The sequence below is a fragment of the Petromyzon marinus genome, chromosome 68, assembly GCF_048934315.1.
Source record: "Petromyzon marinus isolate PM22_M1 ecotype Great Lakes invasive population chromosome 68, UKy_Petmar_22M1.pri1.0, whole genome shotgun sequence".
Taxonomy (NCBI): Eukaryota; Metazoa; Chordata; class Hyperoartia; order Petromyzontiformes; family Petromyzontidae; genus Petromyzon; species Petromyzon marinus.
The window spans coordinates 4280428-4303659 of record NC_133734.1 but is presented as its reverse complement, the minus strand read 5'-3'; the positions used below and the strand labels follow the sequence as shown (position 1 = coordinate 4303659).

Sequence of the window (23232 nt, the reverse complement as noted above, 5' to 3'; positions counted from 1 at the left end):
TCCATCTTCTCGGCTGAAGGGACGTCCGAGTTGCTCGGAAATCCTTCACCGCAGAGGCGGTTCGATCTGTGACTTGAAGCGTTCGTGACTGCAGGGATCCAATACTCTTTAATTCTTTCGGTGAAGTCACGGAGGTAGGAAAGGCTCACGACAGATCACGACGTTTCGCTCGCGACAGCAAGCGACCGTCCGTCTTCAGGTGAGAGAATCAGACTGCTGCGGACGAGGCAACTAATAATCGGTTGAAACGTCGCGATCCATACAAATATATTTTTTCTGCCGCTGCCGTCCGTCGCACACCGGACGCCGCCGCATTCTCCTCGGGCCTCGCGGTGAAGGCACGTCCGGTTAGAAAAGCTGAGACACTTTGTAGGGGAGGGGGCACGTCTTTATCATCCACACGTACCCTAACCACTAAACATCAGTTCTTCATACAGTTGATCTTGAGGACCTCTTCCACTTGGTATATTATACGCCTCCTGTGTAGCGTGCCTAACCCCGACTACGCTCCAGGTCCTCCGGCTATAATATAACTATGTGAGACTACCTGACCTGACCCGGCCAAGGTACAGGTCCAACACTGACACCTCACAGAGCTTCGGCCCTTAAGAGGACGGCGAAGCTAGTGGGGGTTCAGAGTCCTACTCTAGCAGCGTCTTCTTTCTTCAACTGGTTATCTTCAACTGCTTCCGTCTCCAACTGCTTCGGTTTCTGTAACGGAGGTTTGGAGCTTCCGCGCGAGCCCGGCGGTGCCACCCAGAATTGGCCCAAATTTGTTTGGCCGCCCGCTGAGGGCTCGCAGTCCGCGCGTCGGGTCTCTCCGCCGGGTCACATTTGGGGACGCACCACGGTGGTTGTCGATCGGGCCGACCGCGATCGGTCTCGCAGCCTCGATGATGGGATGGTGGAGCCGTCGGGGGTAGGGGGGGCGGCGCACGTGTTTGACGGGCCGACGTGTTTCTGGTCGACGAGAGGCTCGCGCAGCGGCGCCAGTCGCTGATCTCGGCGAAAGGCGGTTGACACTGCAAACACTACACTACACTATACACTACTACACACTACACTATACTATACATTACACTATACACTACTACACACTACACTATACACTACACTATACACTACACTACTATACACAACACTACACTATACATTACACACTACACTATACACTACACACTGCACTATACACTACACTACACACTGCACTATACACTACACACACACTACACACACACTACACATACAGACTTTGCCCCCAGCAAGCGTGAACATTTTTTATTTTGATCTGAAGCTCTCCCTTTATATTTGCAGACGTCAGAGACACGGGAGTGAGACACGGGGGTGAGGCACGGGGGTGAGACACGGGGGGAGACACGGGGGAGACACGGGGGGAGACACGGGGGAGACACGGGGGGAGACACGAGGGGAGACACGGGGGGAGACACGGGGGTGAGACACGGAGGGGACACGGGGGGAAGACACGGGGGTGAGACACGGGGGTGAGACACGGGGGTGAGACACGGGGGTGAGACACGGGGGTGAGACACGGGGGTGAGACACGGAGGGGACACGGGGGGAGACACGGGGGAGACATGGGGGAGACACGGGGTGAGACACGGGGGTGAGACACGGAGGGGACACGGGGGGGAGACACGGGGGGAGACACGGGGGAGACACGGGGGAGACATGGGGGAGACACGGGGTGAGACACGGGGGTGAGACACGGAGGGGACACGGGGGGGAGACACGGGGGGAGACACGGGGGAGCCACGGGGGGAGACACGAGGGGAGACACGGGGGGAGACACGGGGGTGAGACACGGAGGGGACACGGGGGGAAGACACGGGGGGAGACACGGGGGGAGACACGGGGGGAGACATGGGGGGAGACACGGGGGGAGACACGGGGGAGACACGGGCGGAGACACGGGGGTGGGACACGGAGGGGACACGGGGGGGGAGACACGGAGGGGACACGGGGGGGAGACACGGGCGGAGACATGGGCGGAGACACGGGAGGAGACACGGGGGGAGACACGGGGGGAGACACGGGGGGAGACACGGGGGAGACACGGGGGGAGACACGGGAGGAGACACGGGCGGAGACACGGGCGGAGACACGGGGGGAGACACGGGGGGAGACACGGGGGAGACACGGGAGGAGACACGGGCGGAGACACGGGCGGAGACACAGGCGGAGACACGGGGGGAGACACGGCGGAGACACGGGAGGAGACACGGGCGGAGACACGGGCGGAGACACAGGCGGAGACACGGGGAGAGACACGGGGGGAGACACGGGGGAGACACGGGAGGAGACACCGGCGGAGACATGGGCGGAGACACAGGCGGAGACACGGGGGGAGACACGGCGGAGACACGGGGGTGGGACACGGAGGGGACACGGGGGGGAGACACGGGCGGAGACACGGGGGGGAGACACAGGCGGACACACGGGGGGAGACACGGGGGAGACACGGGGGAGACACGAGGGGAGACACTGGCGGAGACACGGGGGAGACACGAGGGGAGACACGGGGGGAGACACGGGGGAGACACGGGGGAGACACGGGCGGAGACACGAGGGGAGACACGAGGGGAGACACGACATCCGCGACGTCTGCTGGGATGCGCGTTCGGAGGGTGAGTGGGTGGGTGGGTGGGTGAGTGGGTGGGTGGGTGAGTGAGTGGGTGGGTGAGTGGGTGGGTGGGTGAGTGGTTTAGTTGGTGGGTGGGTGAGTGGTTTAGTTGGTGGGTGGGTGGGTGAGTGGGTGGGTGAGTGGGTGAGTGGTTTAGTTGGGGGGTTGGTGAGTGGGTGGGTGAGTGGGTGAGTGGTTTAGTTAGTGGGTGGGTGAGTAGATGGGTGGGCGAGTGGGTGGGTGAAGGGGTGAAGGGGCAGGCAGGGAGGGCTACTTCTGCTGTCCAGTGCGACGAGCGTGTTGGACAGAGCGCACTCGATGGGACAGGCGCTGTGCAGTGGTGGTGATGTGAGTGGTGGTGGTGGTGGTGATGGTGGTGTGAGTGGTGATGTGAGTGGTGATGTGAGTGGTGTGAGTGGTGTGAGTGGTGGTGGTGAGAGTGGTGGTGGTGGTGGTGTTAGTAGTAGTGGTGTTAGTGGTGGTGTTAGTGGTGGTGTTAGTAGTAGTGGTGTTAGTGGTGGTGTTAGTGGTGGTGTTAGTGGTGGTGGTGGTGTAAGTGGTGGTGGTGTTAGTGGTGGTGTTAGTAGCCGGGCTGCCCTGGGAGACACCCAACGTCTCCATCACTGCACATCTTTAAGACTGCGACTTCCACATCTTGTCTCGGCAGTACTCAGTGGCCTGTGGAGGGCAGGGGGAGGGCAGAGAAGAGGGGAGGTCATCACACAGCCCTGCTAGAGGCTACCTGGGGGATCTTTGTCTGTGTTTGTGTAACTGCACTTGCCCCTACAGCCCTGCTAGAGGCTACCTGGGACAGCTTTGTCTGTGCGTGTGTAACTGCACTTGCCCCTGCAGCCCTGCTAGAGGCTACCTGTGACAGCCTTGTCTGTATTCTTAGCTCTTTCGGTAAAGTCACGTTGAAGGGAAACAATAAAATAATAAAATATATATAAAACAATAAAAAATTCTCAGGACGTTTCGACCATAACACAAACGGTCGTCATCAGGTGTGTCGGTTCGCATTAATTTATTTATTTTTAAACGGTGTATTTATCTATAAAAAAAAGTCAGCGCCACGCGCAGCGATTTGGCAGTGTATTTAGAAGGACTAGTCCATCTATGTTCTGAAAAGAGGAGGGGGGAGACGAAAAATTAATGTATGCTGTCTGAAAGCCACTGTAAGCGTGAACAATCAATTAAGACCTGAAATGGTTTATCAAATCCTTCCAATGATTGCTAAGCCAGAATCCATCTTCTTGGTTGAAATTGTCTCTGTGCTTGTATATGTGGATAGCCTCATGAACGAATCTCTCATGGTAGCCAGATGGCTTACAAAGAACCTCTGTTTTGGAAAAGTCAATGTCATGTGAGCCTACTGAATTATAACAATGATCTGCCACGGCCGAGGTGTTGGTCCTACCGTGTTTAAGGTCTGCTTTGTGTTCACGAATGCGGTCCGAGACATGGCGTTTGGTTTCTCCAATGTAACTACTACCACAGAGGCAACTTAGTTTGTAGACACCAGGGTACTGTATGTCCGGAATCACATCTTTTACAGACGGAACCAGATCACGGATTTTATGTAATGTGTTGAAACGGACCTGGATTTTGTGTTTATTCAAGATTATGGAGATCTTTTTTGTGATCCCCGCAATGTAGGGTAAAGTGATGGTTTTGAAAGGCTCCTCAAGAGGGTCCTTCTTCATGGTTTGAGTGATAGCTTTGCGGATTGTATAGTCGGAGTAACCATTAGCCTTAAGAGCTTGGTGTACGTGCTTGAGTTCACTGCCTATGTGTTCCTGGTCGGATATGCATTGGGCTCTATGATACAGAGTCTTGATGAGATAATTCTTCTGTGATGGATGGAGGTGGGAATCCGGTTTCAGATAAGCATCCGTATGGGTAGCTTTCCTGTAGACAGAGTGGCTCATTGAACCATCAGGTCTCTTTTTAATTAGGACATCCAAAAACGGTAGCTTGCCATCTTTTTCGACTTCCATGGTAAATCTGATGGCTGGGTGTATGGAATTGATGTGGTCGAAGAATTGGTCTAGAGCAGGCCGGCCATGTGGCCAGATGACAAAAGTGTCATCCACGTACCTCTTCCATAAGGTTGGCGCAGAGTGGCAGTCTGGATGGCGTCAGTCTCAAATTTCTCCATGAAAATGTTAGCTATAACTGGAAATAGGGGGGAGCCCATTGGGGTGCCCTCAGTTTGTTTGTAGAAAGTTCCATTCCAAGTGAAGTATGTATTGGTTAAACAGTGTCTCACCAGGGGGGGTACCTCAGTGTTTAGTCCTTGATGAACCAAGTCTTCAATGATTGCGATGGTGTCAGGTACAGGAACCTTGGTGAATAAGGAAACTACATCAAAACTGACAAGCATGTCGTCTGGGGACAGGGAAATACCCTTGATTGTCGATACCAGGTGAGTAGAATTTTGTACCGTAGAGGTGGTTTTTCCAGTGAAAGGACACAGGATTTCAGACAAAAAACGAGCCAGTTTGTAGGTGGGGGAGTTGATAGTAGAGACGATGGGACGAAGGGGTGTATCTACTTTATGTATTTTTGGTAAGCCGTATAATCTTGGTGGCCTGGCAGCAGAAGGTTCCAACGAAAACTGTTTAGATTGATCAATTAATGCGGTTGAATCAGAAATTAATTTGTTGGTTTGTGTGACGAGGCTGTTGGTGGGATCTCTTTTTATTTTTGTATAACTACCATCGTCGAGTAATTATTTAATTTTGTTGTTGTATTCTATTTTATCCATGATGACAGTAGCATTGCCTTGTCAGCTGAGAGGACTACAATATCATCCCTCTTTTTTAATTTATATAATTCAAAACGCGCATCTTTGCTGAGGTTGCTAGCTGGCATCTTAGCGTTTTTGAGGGTTGCAGCGATTTCAGATCTTGCTATGTCTGCAACGATGTGTCTGTGTCTATGTAACTGAGCTTGCCCGTACAGCCCTGCTAGAGGCTATCTGGGGGATCTTTGTCTGTGTCTGTGTAACTGCACTTGCCCCTACAGCCCTGTTAGAGGCTACCTGGGGCAGCTTTGTCTGTGTGAGTGTGACAGCACTTGCCCCTGCAGCCCTGCTAGAGGCTACCTGTGACAGCTTTGTCTGTGTCTGTGTAACTGCACTTGCCCCTACAGCCCTGCTAGAGGCTATCTGGGGGATCTTTGTCTGTGTCTGTGTAACTGCACATGCCCCTACAGCCCTGCTAGAGGCTACCTGGGGGATCTGTGTCTGCGTCTGTGTAACTGCACTTGCCCCTACAGCCCTGCTAGAGGCTACCTGTGACAGCTTTGTCTGTGTCTGTGTAACTGCACTTGCCCCTACAGACCTGCTAGAGGCTACCTGTGACAGCTTTGTCTGTGTCTGTGTAACTGCACTTGCCCCTGCAGCCCTGCTAGAGGCTACCTGTAACAGCTTTGTCTGTGTTTGTGTAACTGCACTTGCCCCTGCAGCCCTGCTAGAGGCTACCTGTAACAGCTTTGTCTGTGTTTGTGTAACTGCACTTGCCCCTACAGCCCTGCTAGAGGCTACCTGGGGCAGCTTTGTCTGTGCGTGTGTAACTGCACTTGCCCCTGCAGCCCTGCTAGAGGCTACCTGGGCAGCTTTGTCTGTGCGTGGCCTCACCCCGCAGGCGCGAGCGGTGTCAGCGTCACGGCACCAGAAGGAGGGGCCCCACGTGCAGCGACGCCCACCCACGGGGCCACGCCCACCCACGGCGCCACGCCCACCCACGGCGCCACGCCCACCCACGGGGCCACGCCCATCCACGGGGGAGGAGCAGAGAGACGCGGCCTGGGAGAGGGGGAGAGGGGGGGGATTGGTGGTGGTGGTTGTGGTGGTGGTTGTGGTTGTTGTGGTGGTGGTGGTTGTGGTGGTGGTTGTGGTGGTTGTGGTGGTGGTTGTGGTGGTGGTTGCTGTGGTAATGGTGGTGGTTGTTGTGGTGGTGGTTGTGGTGGTTGTTGTGGTGGTTGTGGTTGTTGTGGTGGTGGTTGTGGTTGTTGTGGTGGTTGTTGTGGTGGTTGTGGTGGTTGTGGTAATGGTGGTGGTTGTGGTGGTAGTGGTGGTGGTTGTGGTGGTGGTTGTGGTTGTTGTAGTGGTGGTGGTTGTGGTGGTTGTGGTTGTTGTAGTGGCTGTGGTGGTTGTGGTTGTTGTAGTAGTTGTGGTGATTGTGGTGGTTGTGGTGGTGGTTGTGGTGGTGGTTGTTGTTGTGGTGGTTGTGGTGGTCGTGGTGGTTGTGGTTGTGGTGGTTGTTGTTGTGGTGGTTGTGGTAGTGGTGGTGGTTGTGGTGGTGGTTGTTGTTGTGGTGGTTGTGGTGGTGGTTGTTGTTGTGGTGGTTGTGGTGGTGGTTGTTGTAGTGGTTGTTGTGGTGGTGGTTGTGGTTGTGGTGGTTGTTGGTGGTGGTTGTTGTGGTGGTTGTGGTGGCTGTGGTGGTTGTGGTGGTTGTGGTTGTTGTAGTTGTGGTGGTTGTTGTTGTGGTGGTTGTTGTGGTTGTGGTGGTTGTGGTGGTTGTTGTGGTTGTGGTGGTTGTGGTGGTTGTGGTGGTGGTTGTGGTGGTGGTTGTGGTGGCTGTGGTGGCTGTGGTTGTTGTAGTTGTGGTGGTTGTTGTTGTGGTGGTTGTTGTGGTGGTTGTTGTGGTTGTGGTGGTGGTTGTGGTGGTGGTTGTTGTGGTGGTTGTGGTTGTTGTAGTTGTGGTGGTTGTTGTTGTGGTTGTTGTGGTTGTGGTGGTTGTGGTGGTGGTTGTGGTTGTTGTGGTGGTTGTGGTGTTTGTGGTGGTGGTTGTGGTGGTTGTGGTGGTGGTTGTGGTGGTTGTGGTGGTGGTTGTGGTGGTTGTGGTGGCTGTGGTTGTTGTAGTTGTGGTGGTTGTTGTTGTGGTGGTTGTTGTGGTTGTGGTGGTTGTGGTGGTGGTTGTGGTGGTGGTTGTTGTGGTGGTTGTGGTTGTTGTAGTTGTGGTGGTTGTTGTTGTGGTGGTTGTTGTGGTTGTGGTGGTTGTGGTGGTTGTTGTGGTTGTTGTGGTTGTGGTGGTTGTGGTGTTTGTGGTGGTGGTTGTGGTGGCAGTTGTGGTGGTGGTTATGGTGGTGGTTGTGGTGTTTGTGGTGGTGGTTGTGGTGATGGTTATGGTGGTTGTGGTGGTGGTAGTTGTGGTGGTGGTTGTGGTGGTGGTAGTTGTGGTTGTGGTGGTGGTGGTTGTGGTGGTAGTTGTGGTTGTGGTAGTTGTGGTTGTGGTGGTGGTGGTTGTGTTACCGTGCAAGTCCTCTCAGCGCCTGAGAACTTCCTGAGGAGCTGAGCCACGAGCACTGCCCGGTTCTCCTGCAGGAGGCCGTGGCACTGAAACGGGACACACACACACAGCTAGAGGCAGTGGAGACCCAGCTAGCTCTTGACCACACACACACACAGGTAGAGTCAAACGTCGCACGGGTAGCGCCTCTAGCAGGGCTGCAGGGGCAAGCCCTGCTAGACGCTACCTGGGGAATCTTTGTCTGTGTGAGTGTGTGGAGGCTGACCGTGGGAGCTGCGTCTGTGTGTGTGGAGTCTGACCGTGGGAGCCACGTCTGTGTGAGTGTGTGGAGGCTGACCGTGGGAACTGCGTCTGTGTGAGTGGCGTCTGACCGTGGGAACTGCGTCTGTGTGAGTGGAGTCTGACCGTGGGAGCTGCGTCTGTGTGAGTGAGTGGAGTCTGACCGTGGGAGCCGCGTCTGTGTGAGTGTGTGGAGGCTGACCGTGGGAGCTGCGTCTGGGTGAGTGTGTGGAGTCTGACAGTGGGAGCTGCGTCTGTGTGAGTGGAGTCTGACCGTGGGAGCTGCGTCTGTGTGTGGAGTCTGACGGTGGGAGTCGCGTCTGTGTGTGGAGTTTGACCGTGGGAGTCGCGTCTATGTGTGGAGTCTGACCGTGGGAGCTGCATCTGCGTGAGTGTGTGGAGGCTGACCGTGGGAGCTGCGTCTGTGTGAATGGAGTTTGACCGTGGGAGCTGCGTCTGTGTGAGTGTGTGGAGTCTGACCGTGGGAGCTGCGTCTGTGTGTGTGGAGTCTGACCGTGGGAGCCACGTCTGTGTGAGTGTGTGGAGGCTGACCGTGGGAGCTGCGTCTGTGTGAGTGGAGTCTGACTGTGGGAGCCGCGTCTGTGTGAGTGTGTGGAGTCTGACCGTGGGAGCCGCGTCTGTGTGAGTGTGTGGAGTCTGACCGTGGGAGCTGCGTCTGTGTGAGTGTGTGGAGTCTGACCGTGGGAGCTGCATCTGTGTGAGTGAGTGGAGTCTGACCGTGGGAGCCGCGTCTGTGTGACTGTGTGGAGGCTGACCGTGGGAGCTGCGTCTGTGTGAGTGTGTGGAGTCTGACCGTGGGAGCTGCGTCTGTGTTAGTGTGTGGAGGCTGACCGTGGTAGCTGCGTCTGTGCGAGTGTGTGGAGTCTGACCGTGGGAGCTGCGTCTGTGTGAGTGTGTGGAGTCTGACCGTGGGAGCTGCGTCTGTGTTAGTGTGTGGAGGCTGACCGTGGGAGCTGCGTCTGTGTGAGTGTGAGGAGTCTGACCGTGGGAGCTGCGTCTGTGTGAGTGTGTGGAGTCTGACCGTGGGAGCCGCGTTTGTGTGAGTGAGTGGAGTCTGACCGTGGGAGCCGTGTCTGTGTGAGTGTGTGGAGTCTGACAGTGGGAGCCGAGTCTGTGTCAGTGTGTGGAGTCTAACCGTGGGAGCTGCGTCTGTGTGAGTGTGTGGAGTCTGACCGTGGGAGCTGTGTCTGTGTGAGTGTGTGGAGGCTGACCGTGGGAGCTGCGTCTGTGTGAGTGTGTGGAGGCTGACCGTGGGAGCTGTGTCTGTGTGAGTGTGTGGAGGCTGACCGTGGGAGCTGCGTCTGTGTGAGTGTGTGGAGGCTGACCGTGGGAGCTGCGTCTGCGTGAGTGGAGTCTGACCGTGGGAGCTGCGTCTGTGTGAGTGTGTGGAGGCTGACCGTGGGAGCTGTGTCTGTGTGTGTGGAGTCTGACCGTGGGAGCTGCGTCTGAGTGAGTGGAGTCTGACCGTGGGAGCTGCGTCTGCGTGAGTGGAGTCTGACCGTGGGAGCTGCGTCTGTGTGAGTGTGTGGAGGCTGACCGTGGGAGCTGCGTCTGTGTGAGTGTGTGGAGTCTGACCTGTGCAGCCGCGTCTGTGTGAGTGTGTGGAGTCTGACCTGTGCAGCCGCGTCTGTATGAGTGTGTGGAGGCTGACCGTGGGAGATGCGTCTGTGTGAGTGTGTGGAGTCTGACCGTGGGAGATGCGTCTGTGTGAGTGTGTGGAGTCTGACCGTGGGAGCCGCGTCTGTGTGAGTGTGTGGAGTCTGACCGTGGGAGCTGCGTCTGAGTGTGTGGAGTCTGACCGTGGGAGATGCGTCTGTGTGAGTGGAGTCTGACCGTGGGAGCTGCGTCTGCATGAGTGGAGTCTGACCGTGGGAGCTGCATCTGTGTGAGTGTGTGGAGTCTGACCGTGGGAGATGCGTCTGTGTGAGTGGAGTCTGACCGTGGTAGCTCCGTCTGTGTGAGTGTGAGGAGTCCCACCGTGGGAGCTGCGTCTGCGTGAGTGTGTGGAGTCTGACCTTGGGAGCTGCGTCTGTGTGAAGAGGCTGACCATGGGAGCTGCGTCTGTGTGAGTGAGTGGAGTCTGACCGTGGGAGCCGCGTCTGTGTGTGTGTGTGGAGGCTGACCGTGGGAGCTGCGTCTGTGTGAGTGTGTGGAGTCTGACCGTGGGAGCTGCGTCTGTGTTAGTGTGTGGAGGCTGACCGTGGTAGCTGCGTCTGTGCGAGTGTGAGGAGTCTGACCGTGGGAGCTGCGTCTGTGTGAGTGTGTGGAGTCTGACCGTGGGAGCTGCGTCTGTGTTAGTGTGTGGAGGCTGACCGTGGGAGCTGCGTCTGTGTGAGTGTGTGGAGTCTGACCGTGGGAGCCGCGTTTGTGTGAGTGAGTGGAGTCTGACCGTGGGAGCCGTGTCTGTGTGAGTGTGTGGAGTCTGACAGTGGGAGCCGAGTCTGTGTCAGTGTGTGGAGTCTAATCGTGGGAGCTGCGTCTGTGTGAGTGTGTGGAGGCTGACCGTGGGAGCTGTGTCTGTGTGTGTGGAGTCTGACCGTGGGAGCTGCGTCTGAGTGAGTGGAGTCTGACCGTGGGAGCTGCGTCTGCGTGAGTGGAGTCTGACCGTGGGAGCTGCGTCTGTGTGAGTGTGTGGAGGCTGACCGTGGGAGCTGCGTCTGTGTGAGTGTGTGGAGTCTGACCTGTGCAGCCGCGTCTGTGTGAGGGTGTGGAGTCTGACCGTGGGAGCTGCGTCTGCGTGAGTGGAGTCTGACCGTGGTAGCTGCGTCTGTATGAGTGTGTGGAGGCTGACCGTGGGAGATGCGTCTGTGTGAGTGTGTGGAGTCTGACCGTGGGAGATGCGTCTGTGTGAGTGTGTGGAGTCTGACCGTGGGAGCCGCGTCTGTGTGAGTGTGTGGAGTCTGACCGTGGGAGCTGCGTCTGAGTGTGTGGAGTCTGACCGTGGGAGATGCGTCTGTGTGAGTGGAGTCTGACCGTGGGAGCTGCGTCTGCATGAGTGGAGTCTGACCGTGGGAGCTGCATCTGTGTGAGTGTGTGGAGTCTGACCGTGGGAGATGCGTCTGTGTGAGTGGAGTCTGACCGTGGTAGCTCCGTCTGTGTGAGTGTGAGGAGTCCCACCGTGGGAGCTGCGTCTGCGTGAGTGTGTGGAGTCTGACCTTGGGAGCTGCGTCTGTGTGAAGAGGCTGACCATGGGAGCTGCGTCTGTGTGAGTGAGTGGAGTCTGACCGTGGGAGCCGCGTCTGTGTGAGTGTGTGGAGGCTGACCGTGGGAGCTGCGTCTGTGTGAGTGTGTGGAGTCTGACCGTGGGAGCTGCGTCTGTGTGAGTGGAGTCTGACCGTGGGAGCTGCGTCTGTGTGTGGAGTCTGACCGTGGGAGTCGCGTCTGAGTGTGGAGTCTGACCGTGGGAGTCGCGTCTATGTGTGGAGTCTGACCGTGGGAGCCGCGTCTGTGTGAGTGTGTGGAGTCTGACCGTGGGAGCTGCGTCTGTGTGAATGGAGTCTGACCGTGGGAGCTGCGTCTGTGTGAGTGTGTGGAGTCTTACCGTGGGAGCTGCGTCTGTGTGTGTGGAGTCTGACCGTGGGAGCCACGTCTGTGTGAGTGTGTGGAGGCTGACCGTGGGAGCTGCGTCTGTGTGAGTGGAGTCTGACCGTGGGAGCCGCGTCTGTGTGAGTGTGTGGAGTCTGACCGTGGGAGCCGCGTCTGTGTGAGTGTGTGGAGTCTGACCGTGGGAGCTGCGTCTGTGTGAGTGTGTGGAGTCTGACCGTGGGAGCTGCATCTGTGTGAGTGAGTGGAGTCTGACCGTGGGAGCTGCGTCTGTGTGAGTGTGTGGAGTCTGACCGTGGGAGCTGCGTCTGTGTTAGTGTGTGGAGGCTGACCGTGGTAGCTGCGTCTGTGCGAGTGTGTGGAGGCTGACCGTGGGAGCTGCGTCTGTGTGAGTGTGAGGAGTCTGACCGTGGGAGCTGCGTCTGTGTGAGTGTGTGGAGTCTGACCGTGGGAGCCGCGTTTGTGTGAGTGAGTGGAGTCTGACCGTGGGAGCCGTGTCTGTGTGAGTGTGTGGAGGCTGACCATGGGAGCCGCGTCTGTGTGAGTGTGTGGAGTCTGACCGTGGGAGCTGCGTCTGTGTGAGTGGAGTCTGACCGTGGGAGCTGCGTCTGTGTGAGTGTGTGGAGGCTGACGGTGGGATATGCGTCTGTGCGAGTGTGTGGAGTCTGACCGTTGGAGCTGCGTCTGTGTGAGTGTGTGGAGTCTGACTGTGGGAGCTGCGTCTGTGTGTGTGGAGTCTGACCGTGGGAGCCACGTCTGTGTGAGTGTGTGGAGGCTGACCGTGGGAGCTGCGTCTGTGTGAGTGGAGTCTGACCGTGGGAGCCGCGTCTGTGTGAGTGTGTGGAGTCTGACCGTGGGAGCCGCGTCTGTGTGAGTGTGTGGCGTCTGACCGTGGGAGATGCGTCTGTGTGAGTGTGTGGAGTCTGACCGTGGGAGCTGCGTCTGTGTGAGTGTGTGGAGGCTGACCGTGGGAGATGCGTCTGTGTGAGTGTGTGGAGTCTGACCGTGGGAGCTGCGTCTGTGTGCGTGAGTGGAGTCTGACCGTGGGAGCTGTGTCTGTGTGAGTGTGTGGAGGCTGACCGTGGGAGATGTGTCTATGTGAGTGTGTGGAGGCTGACCGTGGGAGCTGCGTCTGTGTGAGTGTGTGGAGGCTGACCGTGGGAGCTGTGTCTGTGTGAGTGTGTGGAGGCTGACCGTGGGAGCTGCGTCTGTGTGAGTGTGTGGAGCCTGACCGTGGGAGCTGCGTCTGTGTGAGTGTGTGGAGGCTGACCGTGGGAGCTGTGTCTGTGTGTGTGGAGTCTGACCGTGGGAGCTGCGTCTGAGTGAGTGGAGTCTGACCGTGGGAGCTGCGTCTGCGTGAGTGGAGTCTGACCGTGGGAGCTGCGTCTGTGTGAGTGTGTGGAGGCTGACCGTGGGAGATGCGTCTGTGTGAGTGTGTGGAGTCTGACCGTGGGAGATGCGTCTGTGTGAGTGTGTGGAGTCTGACCGTGGGAGCCGCGTTTGTGTGAGTGAGTGGAGTCTGACCGTGGGAGCTGCGTCTGTGTGAGTGGAGTCTGACCGTGGGAGCTGCGTCTGTGTGAGTGTGTGGAGGCTGACGGTGGGATATGCGTCTGTGCGAGTGTGTGGAGTCTGACCGTTGGAGCTGCGTCTGTGTGAGTGTGTGGAGTCTGACTGTGGGAGCTGCGTCTGTGTGTGTGGAGTCTGACCGTGGGAGCCACGTCTGTGTGAGTGTGTGGAGGCTGACCGTGGGAGCTGCGTCTGTGTGAGTGGAGTCTGACCGTGGGAGCCGCGTCTGTGTGAGTGTGTGGAGTCTGACCGTGGGAGCCGCGTCTGTGTGAGTGTGTGGCGTCTGACCGTGGGAGATGCGTCTGTGTGAGTGTGTGGAGTCTGACCGTGGGAGCTGCGTCTGTGTGAGTGTGTGGAGGCTGACCGTGGGAGATGCGTCTGTGTGAGTGTGTGGAGTCTGACCGTGGGAGCTGCGTCTGTGTGCCTGAGTGGAGTCTGACCGTGGGAGCTGTGTCTGTGTGAGTGTGTGGAGGCTGACCGTGGGAGATGTGTCTGTGTGAGTGTGTGGAGGCTGACCGTGGGAGCTGCGTCTGTGTGAGTGTGTGGAGGCTGACCGTGGGAGCTGTGTCTGGGTGAGTGTGTGGAGGCTGACCGTGGGAGCTGCGTCTGTGTGAGTGTGTGGAGCCTGACCGTGGGAGCTGCGTCTGCGTGAGTGGAGTCTGACCGTGGGAGCTGCGTCTGTGTGAGTGTGTGGAGGCTGACCGTGGGAGCTGTGTCTGTGTGTGTGGAGTCTGACCGTGGGAGCTGCGTCTGAGTGAGTGGAGTCTGACCGTGGGAGCTGCGTCTGCGTGAGTGGAGTCTGACCGTGGGAGCTGCGTCTGTGTGAGTGTGTGGAGGCTGACCGTGGGAGATGCGTCTGTGTGAGTGTGTGGAGTCTGACCGTGGGAGATGCGTCTGTGTGAGTGTGTGGAGTCTGACCGTGGGAGCCGCGTCTGTGTGAGTGTGTGGAGTCTGACCGTGGGAGCTGCGTCTGAGTGTGTGGAGTCTGACCGTGGGAGATGCGTCTGTGTGAGTGGAGTCTGACCGTGGTAGCTCCGTCTGTGTGAGTGTGAGGAGTCCCACCGTGGGAGCTGCGTCTGCGTGAGTGTGTGGAGTCTGACCGTGGGAGCTGCGTCTGTGTGAAGAGGCTGACCGTGGGAGCTGCGTCTGTGTGAGTGAGTGGAGTCTGACCGTGGGAGCCGCGTCTGTGTGAGTGTGTGGAGGCTGACCGTGGGAGCTGCGTCTGTGTGAGTGTGTGGAGTCTGACAGTGGGAGCTGCGTCTGTGTGAGTGGAGTCTGACCGTGGGAGCTGCGTCTGTGTGTGGAGTCTGACCGTGGGAGTCGCGTCTGTGTGTGGAGTCTGACCGTGGGAGTCGCGTCTATGTGTGGAGTCTGACCGTGGGAGCCGCGTCTGTGTGAGTGTGTGGAGTCTGACCGTGGGAGCTGCGTCTGTGTGAATGGAGTCTGACCGTGGGAGCTGCGTCTGTGTGAGTGTGTGGAGTCTGACCGTGGGAGCTGCGTCTGTGTGTGTGGAGTCTGACCGTGGGAGCCACGTCTGTGTGAGTGTGTGGAGGCTGACCGTGGGAGCTGCGTCTGTGTGAGTGGAGTCTGACCGTGGGAGCCGCGTCTGTGTGAGTGTGTGGAGTCTGACCGTGGGAGCCGCGTCTGTGTGAGTGTGTGGAGTCTGACCGTGGGAGCTGCGTCTGTGTGAGTGTGTGGAGTCTGACCGTGGGAGCTGCATCTGTGTGAGTGAGTGGAGTCTGACCGTGGGAGCCGCGTCTGTGTGACTGTGTGGAGGCTGACCGTGGGAGCTGCGTCTGTGTGAGTGTGTGGAGTCTGACCGTGGGAGCTGCGTCTGTGTTAGTGTGTGGAGGCTGACCGTGGTAGCTGCGTCTGTGCGAGTGTGTGGAGGCTGACCGTGGGAGCTGCGTCTGTGTGAGTGTGTGGAGTCTGACCGTGGGAGCCGCGTTTGTGTGAGTGAGTGGAGTCTGACCGTGGGAGCCGTGTCTGTGTGAGTGTGTGGAGTCTGACAGTGGGAGCCGAGTCTGTGTCAGTGTGTGGAGTCTAACCGTGGGAGCTGCGTCTGTGTGAGTGTGTGGAGTCTGACCGTGGGAGCTGTGTCTGTGTGAGTGTGTGGAGGCTGACCGTGGGAGCTGCGTCTGTGTGAGTGTGTGGAGGCTGACCGTGGGAGCTGTGTCTGTGTGAGTGTGTGGAGGCTGACCGTGGGAGCTGCGTCTGTGTGAGTGGAGTCTGACCGTGGTAGCTGCGTCTGTGTGGGTGTGTGGAGTCTGACCTGTGGAGCCGCGTCTGCGTGAGTGTGTGGAGTCTGACCGTGGGAGCTGCGTCTGCGTGAGTGGAGTCTGACCGTGGTAGCTGCGTCTGTGTGAGTGTGTGGAGTCTGACCGTGGGAGATGCGTCTGTGTGAGTGTGTGGAGTCTGACCGTGGGAGCCGCGTCTTTGTGAGTGTGTGGAGTCTGACCGTGGGAGCTGCGTCTGAGTGTGTGGAGTCTGACCATGGGAGATGCGTCTGTGTGAGTGGAGTCTGACCGTGGGAGCTGCGTCTGCGTGAGTGGAGTCTGACCGTGGGAGCTGCGTCTGTGTGAGTGTGTGGAGTCTGACCGTGGGAGATGCGTCTGTGTGAGTGGAGTCTGACCGTGGTAGCTCCGTCTGTGTGAGTGTGAGGAGTCCCACCGTGGGAGCTGCGTCTGCGTGAGTGTGTGGAGTCTGACCGTGGGAGCTGCGTCTGTGTGAGTGTGTGGAGTCTGACCGTGGGAGCTGCGTCTGTGTGTGTGGAGTCTGACCGTGGGAGCCACGTCTGTGTGAGTGTGTGGAGGCTGACCGTGGGAGCTGCGTCTGTGTGAGTGGAGTCTGACCGTGGGAGCCGCGTCTGTGTGAGTGTGTGGAGTCTGACCGTGGGAGCCGCGTCTGTGTGAGTGTGTGGAGTCTGACCGTGGGAGCTGCGTCTGTGTGAGTGTGTGGAGTCTGACCGTGGGAGCTGCATCTGTGTGAGTGAGTGGAGTCTGACCGTGGGAGCCGCGTCTGTGTGACTGTGTGGAGGCTGACCGTGGGAGCTGCGTCTGTGTGAGTGTGTGGAGTCTGACCGTGGGAGCTGCGTCTGTGTTAGTGTGTGGAGGCTGACCGTGGTAGCTGCGTCTGTGCGAGTGTGTGGAGGCTGACCGTGGGAGCTGCGTCTGTGTGAGTGTGAGGAGTCTGACCGTGGGAGCTGCGTCTGTGTGAGTGTGTGGAGTCTGACCGTGGGAGCCGCGTTTGTGTGAGTGAGTGGAGTCTGACCGTGGGAGCCGTGTCTGTGTGAGTGTGTGGAGTCTGACAGTGGGAGCCGAGTCTGTGTCAGTGTGTGGAGTCTAACCGTGGGAGCTGCGTCTGTGTGAGTGTGTGGAGTCTGACCGTGGGAGCTGTGTCTGTGTGAGTGTGTGGAGGCTGGCCGTGGGAGCTGCGTCTGTGTGAGTGTGTGGAGGCTGACCGTGGGAGCTGTGTCTGTGTGAGTGTGTGGAGGCTGACCGTGGGAGCTGCGTCTGTGTGAGTGTGTGGAGTCTGACAGTGGGAGCTGCGTCTGTGTGAGTGGAGTCTGACCGTGGTAGCTGCGTCTGTGTGAGTGTGTGGAGTCTGACCTGTGGAGCCGCGTCTGCGTGAGTGTGTGGAGTCTGACCGTGGGAGCTGCGTCTGCGTGAGTGGAGTCTGACCGTGGTAGCTGCGTCTGCGTGAGTGTGTGGAGTCTGACCGTGGGAGATGCGTCTGTGTGAGTGGAGTCTGACCGTGGGAGCTGCGTCTGCGTGAGTGGAGTCTGACTGTGGGAGCCGCGTCTGTGTGAGTGTGTGGAGTCTGACCGTGGGAGCCGCGTCTTTGTGAGTGTGTGGAGTCTGACCGTGGGAGCTGCGTCTGAGTGTGTGGAGTCTGACCATGGGAGATGCGTCTGTGTGAGTGGAGTCTGACCGTGGGAGCTGCGTCTGCGTGAGTGGAGTCTGACCGTGGGAGCTGCGTCTGTGTGAGTGTGTGGAGTCTGACCGTGGGAGCTGCGTCTGTGTGAGTGGAGTCTGACCGTGGTAGCTCCGTCTGTGTGAGTGTGAGGAGTCCCACCGTGGGAGCTGCGTCTGCGTGAGTGTTTGGAGTCTGACCGTGGGAGCTGCGTCTGTGTGAAGAGGCTGACCGTGGGAGCTGCGTCTGTGTGAGTGTGTGGAGGCTGACCATGGGAGCCGCGTCTGTGTGAGTGTGTGGAGTCTGACCGTGGGAGCTGCGTCTGTGTGAGTGGAGTCTGACCGTGGGAGCTGCGTCTGTGTGAGTGTGTGGAGGCTGACGGTGGGATATGCGTCTGTGCGAGTGTGTGGAGTCTGACCGTGGGAGCTGCGTCTGAGTGTGTGGAAGCTGACCGTGGGAGCTGCGTCTGTGTGAGTGTGTGGAGTCTGACCGTGGGAGCTGCGTCTGTGTGTGTGGAGTCTGACCGTGGGAGCCACGTCTGTGTGAGTGTGTGGAGGCTGACCGTGGGAGCTGCGTCTGTGTGAGTGGAGTCTGACCGTGGGAGTCGCGTCTGTGTGAGTGTGTGGAGGCTGACCGTGGGAGCCGCGTCTGTGTGAGTGTGTGGCGTCTGACCGTGGGAGATGCGTCTGTGTGAGTGTGTGGAGTCTGACCGTGGGAGCTGCGTCTGTGTGAGTGTGTGGAGGCTGACCGTGGGAGATGCGTCTGTGTGAGTGTGTGGAGTCTGACCGTGGGAGCTGCGTCTGTGTGCGTGAGTGGAGTCTGACCGTGGGAGCTGTGTCTGTGTGAGTGTGTGGAGGCTGACCGTGGGAGATGTGTCTGTGTGAGTGTGTGGAGGCTGACCGTGGGAGATGTGTCTGTGTGAGTGTGTGGAGGCTGACCGTGGGAGATGCATCTGTGTGAGTCACCTGGCCCCTGTAGGCGAGGGGGAGGAGGTCGCACGCCGCCCGCAGCGCCGACTCCGCACGCTCCGTCGTGACGTTGCTGCCCAGCGGCACCTCCACGCCGCTCAGCAGCAGCTTGCAGAGAGCGCAGTCCCCTACACATGCAGACACGGAGACAGAGACACAGAGACACAGACACATAGACACAGACACACAGAGACATATACACAGAGAGATAGACACAAAGAGATAGACACAGAGACAGACACAGAGACAGACACAGAGACACGGAGACATAGACACAGAGAGATAGACACAGAGACACGGAGACACAGAGACACAGAGACACAGAGACACATAGACACAGAGACACGGAGACACAGAGACACAGAGACACAGACACATAGACACAGACACACAGAGACAGAGAGACACAGTGACACAGAGACACAGACACAGAGACACAGACACACAGACAGAGAGACAGAGACACAGAGGTTGCGGTGAGTTTGTTCTGGTGGTGGTTGTGGTGGTAGTGGTGGTTGATGGTGGTGGTTGATGGTGGTGGTTGTGGTGCTTGCTAACAGCCACAACCGAAGACGAACATCTGTGGAGGGATGCCGGCAAAAGGCCGACTGCCCTCCTGTCCCAGGTGCTCTGGTGTGGACTAATCAGTCTCAAGAACAATGCCACAGACACTAATGAGAGCGTGTTTTTTTCTCTGCATTCTGACCACAAGCAATGCGGTTCACGCAGTGACGTGATTCCTTGTACAAAGGTTCCAGTTTGGTGTTTTAACATCTCAACGCGGCCGTTTCGTCGCCGGGGAAAAAAAGGGTAAAGAATTTACTCTCAGATTTCGGTCCCCGGCCATGCGACGGGGGGGGGGGGGGGGGGGGTGGGGGAGGGGGGGGGGGGGAATCAACGTCCGGCGGCGTCGCCGCCATCGTCACCGTGGACGGCGCCCGCGTCGGCCGCCGTGGCCGCAGCGTCGCCGAAGCAGAGGCCCAGCAGCGTGCAGACGACGGCCGGGCTGAGCCCCTTGACGAGGAGGTCCACGACTCGCGTGCCGTAGCGCTCCACAAAGTCGCGGCACTCCCCCGCCGTGGTGGCCGGCAGCAGGGAGCACACCGCCTCCACCGCCTCCACCGCCGCACGCTGGCGGGGGGTGGGGGGGGGGGGTGGGAGGGGAGGAGGAGGGGGGGAGGAGAGGGAGGAGGGGGGGAGTGGGTAGGAGAGGAATGGGGGGGGGGGGGTTAGACCAATGAGAAATGGCAAAGCGTGAGCAGTACAGGGAGAATGCCAACAAGCAGGGTGGCTGTGGTGGTGCCAACACCAACGAGTTGTCGCGGCACGGGCCTTGACACTCACTGGCCCCGTAGCAGCGGATGAGAGGGGGGATAGGGGGGGAGAGAGGGGGGGAGGGGAGGGAGGGGAGGGAGGGCCCCCCCCCAGCATCCCCCCCAGTGCCTACCTCCGTGCGGTTGTCAGCCAGGTAGCCGTCCAACTTGCTCATGATGAACTCGCAGAGGACGCACGTGGGGCCAAACTTCATGCCCTGCGGTCCACAGCATCAGCAACGTCGCAACAGCAGCATCAACATCGTCATCATCGTCATCGTTATGGGCAGTGTTGAGTCTATGGTGCAGTGTTGAGTCTATGTGCAGTGTTGAGTCTATGGTGCAGTGTTGAGTCTATGGTGCAGTGTTGAGTCTATGTGCAGTGTTAAGTCTATGGTGCAGTGCTGAGTCTATGGTGCAGTGTTGAGTCTACGGTGCAGTGTTGAGCCTACGGTGCAGTGTTGAGTCTATCTGGGTAATGCTGAGTCTATGGGCAGCGTTGAGTCTATGGTGCTGTGTTGAGTCGATGGTGCAGTGTTGAGTCGATCTGAGTAATGCTGAGTCTATGTGGCAGTGTTGAGTCTATGGTGCAGTGTTGAGTCTATGGTGCAGTGTTGAGTCTATGGGCAGTGTTGAGCCTATGGTGCAGTGTTGAGTCTATGGTGCAGTGTTGAGTCTATGGGCAGTGTTGAGTCTATGGTGCAGTGTTGAGTCTATGGTGGAGTGTTCAGTCTATGGTGCAGTGTTGAGTCTATGGGCAGTGTTGAGTCCATGGGCAGTATTGAGTCTATTGGCAGTGTTGAGTCTATGGAGCAGTGTTGAGTCTATGGTGCAGTGTTGAGTCTATGGTGCAGTGTTGAGTCTATGGGCAGTGATGAGTCTATGCTTGGAAATGTTGAGTATATGGTGCAGTGTTGAGTCTATGGTGCAGTGTTGAGTCTATGGGCAGTGATGAGTCTATGGTGTAGTGTTGAGTCTATGGTGCAGTGTTGAGTCTATGGTGCAGTGTTGAGTCTATGGTACAGTGTTGAGTCTATGGGCAGTGATGAGTCTATGCGTGGAAATGTTGAGTCTATAGTGCAGTGTTGAGTCTATGGTGCAGTGTTGAGTCTATGGGCAGTGATGAGTCTATGCTTGGAAATGTTGAGTCTATGGTGCAGTGTTGAGTCTATGGTGCAGTGTTGAGTCTATGGTGCAGTGTTGAGTCTATGCTTGGAAATGTTGAGTCTATGGTGCAGTGTTGAGTATATGGTGCAGTGTTGAGTCTATGGTGCAGTGTTGAGTCTATGGTGCAGCGTTGAGTCTATGGGCAGTGCTGAGTCTATGCGTGGAAATGTTGAGTCTATGGTGCAGTGTTGAGTCTATGGTGCAGTGTTGAGTCTATGGTGCAGTGTTGAGTCTATGGTACAGTGTTGAGTCTATGGGCAGTGATGAGTCTATACGTGGAAATGTTGAGTCTATAGTGCAGTGTTGAGTCTATGGTGCAGTGTTGAGTCTATGGGCAGTGATGAGTCTATGCTTGGAAATGTTGAGTCTATGGTGCAGTGTTGAGTCTATGGTGCAGTGTTGAGTCTATGGTGCAGTGTTGAGTCTATGCTTGGAAATGTTGAGTCTATGGTGCAGTGTTGAGTATATGGTGCAGTGTTGAGTCTATGGTGCAGTGTTGAGTCTATGGTGCAGCGTTGAGTCTATGGGCAGTGCTGAGTCTATGCGTGGAAATGTTGAGTCTATGGTGCAGTGTTGAGTCTATGGTGCAGTGTTGAGTCTATGGGCAGTGATGAGTCTATGCGTGGAAATGTTGAGTCTATGCACAGTGTTGAGTCTTAGGGTTGTGTTGAGTCTATGGTGCAATGTTGAGTCTATCTGGGTAATGCTGAGTCTATGGTGCAGTGTTGAGTCTATGGTGCAGTGTTGAGTCTATGGGCAGTGCTGAGTCTATGGGCAGTGTTGAGTCTATGGTGCAGTTTTGAGTCTATGGTGCAGTGTTGAGTCTATGGTGCAGTGTTGAGTTTATGGTGTAGTGTTGAGTCTATGGTGTAGTGTTGAGTCTATGGGCAGTGTTGAGTCTATGGGTAGTGTTGAGTCTATGGGTAGTGTTGAGTCTATGGTGCAGTGTTGAGTCTATGGGCAGTGTTGAGTCTATGGGTAGTGTTGAGTCTATGGTGCAATGTTGAGTCTATCTGTGTAATGCTGAGTCTATGGTGCTGTGTTGAGTCTATGGTGCAGTATTGAGTCGATGGTACAGTGTTGAGTCTATCTGAGTAATGCTGAGTCTATGGTGCAGTGTTGAGTCTATGGTGTAGTGTTGAGTCTATGGGCAGTGTTGAGTCTATCTGGGTAGTGTTGAGTCTATGGGTAGTGTTGAGTCTATGGTGCAGTGTTGAGTCTATGGGCAGTGTTGAATCTATGGGTAGTGTTGAGTCTACGGGTAGTGTTGAGTCTATGGGTAGTGTTGAGTCTATGGGCAGTGTTGAGTCTATGGTGTAGTGTTGAGTCTATGGGTAGTGCTGAGTCTATGGGTAGTGCTGAGTCTATCTGGGTAGTGTTGGGTCTATTCTGCAATGTTGAGTCTATCTGGGGAGTGTTGAGTCTATGGTGCAGTGTTGAGTCTATGGTGGAGTGTTCAGTCTATGGTGCAGTGTTGAGTCTATGGGCAGTGTTGAGTCCATGGGCAGTATTGAGTCTATTGGCAGTGTTGAGTCTATGGAGCAGTGTTGAGTCTATGGTGCAGTGTTGAGTCTATGGTGCAGTGTTGAGTCTATGGGCAGTGATGAGTCTATGCTTGGAAATGTTGAGTATATGGTGCAGTGTTGAGTCTATGGTGCAGTGTTGAGTCTATGGGCAGTGATGAGTCTATGGTGTAGTGTTGAGTCTATGGTGCAGTGTTGAGTCTATGGTGCAGTGTTGAGTCTATGGTACAGTGTTGAGTCTATGGGCAGTGATGAGTCTATGCGTGGAAATGTTGAGTCTATAGTGCAGTGTTGAGTCTATGGTGCAGTGTTGAGTCTATGGGCAGTGATGAGTCTATGCTTGGAAATGTTGAGTCTATGGTGCAGTGTTGAGTCTATGGTGCAGTGTTGAGTCTATGGTGCAGTGTTGAGTCTATGCTTGGAAATGTTGAGTCTATGGTGCAGTGTTGAGTATATGGTGCAGTGTTGAGTCTATGGTGCAGTGTTGAGTCTATGGTGCAGCGTTGAGTCTATGGGCAGTGCTGAGTCTATGCGTGGAAATGTTGAGTCTATGGTGCAGTGTTGAGTCTATGGTGCAGTGTTGAGTCTATGGTGCAGTGTTGAGTCTATGGTACAGTGTTGAGTCTATGGGCAGTGATGAGTCTATACGTGGAAATGTTGAGTCTATAGTGCAGTGTTGAGTCTATGGTGCAGTGTTGAGTCTATGGGCAGTGATGAGTCTATGCTTGGAAATGTTGAGTCTATGGTGCAGTGTTGAGTCTATGGTGCAGTGTTGAGTCTATGGTGCAGTGTTGAGTCTATGCTTGGAAATGTTGAGTCTATGGTGCAGTGTTGAGTATATGGTGCAGTGTTGAGTCTATGGTGCAGTGTTGAGTCTATGGTGCAGCGTTGAGTCTATGGGCAGTGCTGAGTCTATGCGTGGAAATGTTGAGTCTATGGTGCAGTGTTGAGTCTATGGTGCAGTGTTGAGTCTATGGGCAGTGATGAGTCTATGCGTGGAAATGTTGAGTCTATGCACAGTGTTGAGTCTTAGGGTTGTGTTGA

At 56.6% G+C, this 23232-nt stretch overlaps 2 protein-coding genes across 2 annotated transcripts in view; both read right to left on the bottom strand.

The window, feature by feature from the left end:
- Window positions 1–1263: 1263 nt before the first annotated feature.
- Window positions 1264–2613, bottom strand: LOC142906617 (uncharacterized). The gene is made up of 2 exons (XM_076054790.1): window positions 2022–2613; window positions 1264–1934 (listed from the first exon to the last, which is right to left on the bottom strand). Exons 1-2 carry the CDS (start codon window positions 2611–2613, stop codon window positions 1318–1320), a joined length of 1209 nt encoding a protein of 402 aa, XP_075910905.1. The 3' UTR covers window positions 1264–1317.
- The window catches only part of LOC116956959 (prosaposin-like), a 71586-nt gene continuing 49617 nt past the window's right edge, over window positions 1264–23232 (bottom strand). Inside the window, exons 9-14 of the mRNA XM_076054789.1 lie at window positions 19633–19716; window positions 19112–19316; window positions 18183–18313; window positions 7899–7982; window positions 6282–6449; window positions 1264–3319 (exon numbers count right to left, since the gene is read on the bottom strand). Coding sequence (XP_075910904.1) covers window positions 3275–3319; window positions 6282–6449; window positions 7899–7982; window positions 18183–18313; window positions 19112–19316; window positions 19633–19716 — 717 coding nt within the window. The 3' untranslated portion in view covers window positions 1264–3274. The remainder of the gene's footprint in view (window positions 3320–6281; window positions 6450–7898; window positions 7983–18182; window positions 18314–19111; window positions 19317–19632; window positions 19717–23232) is intronic.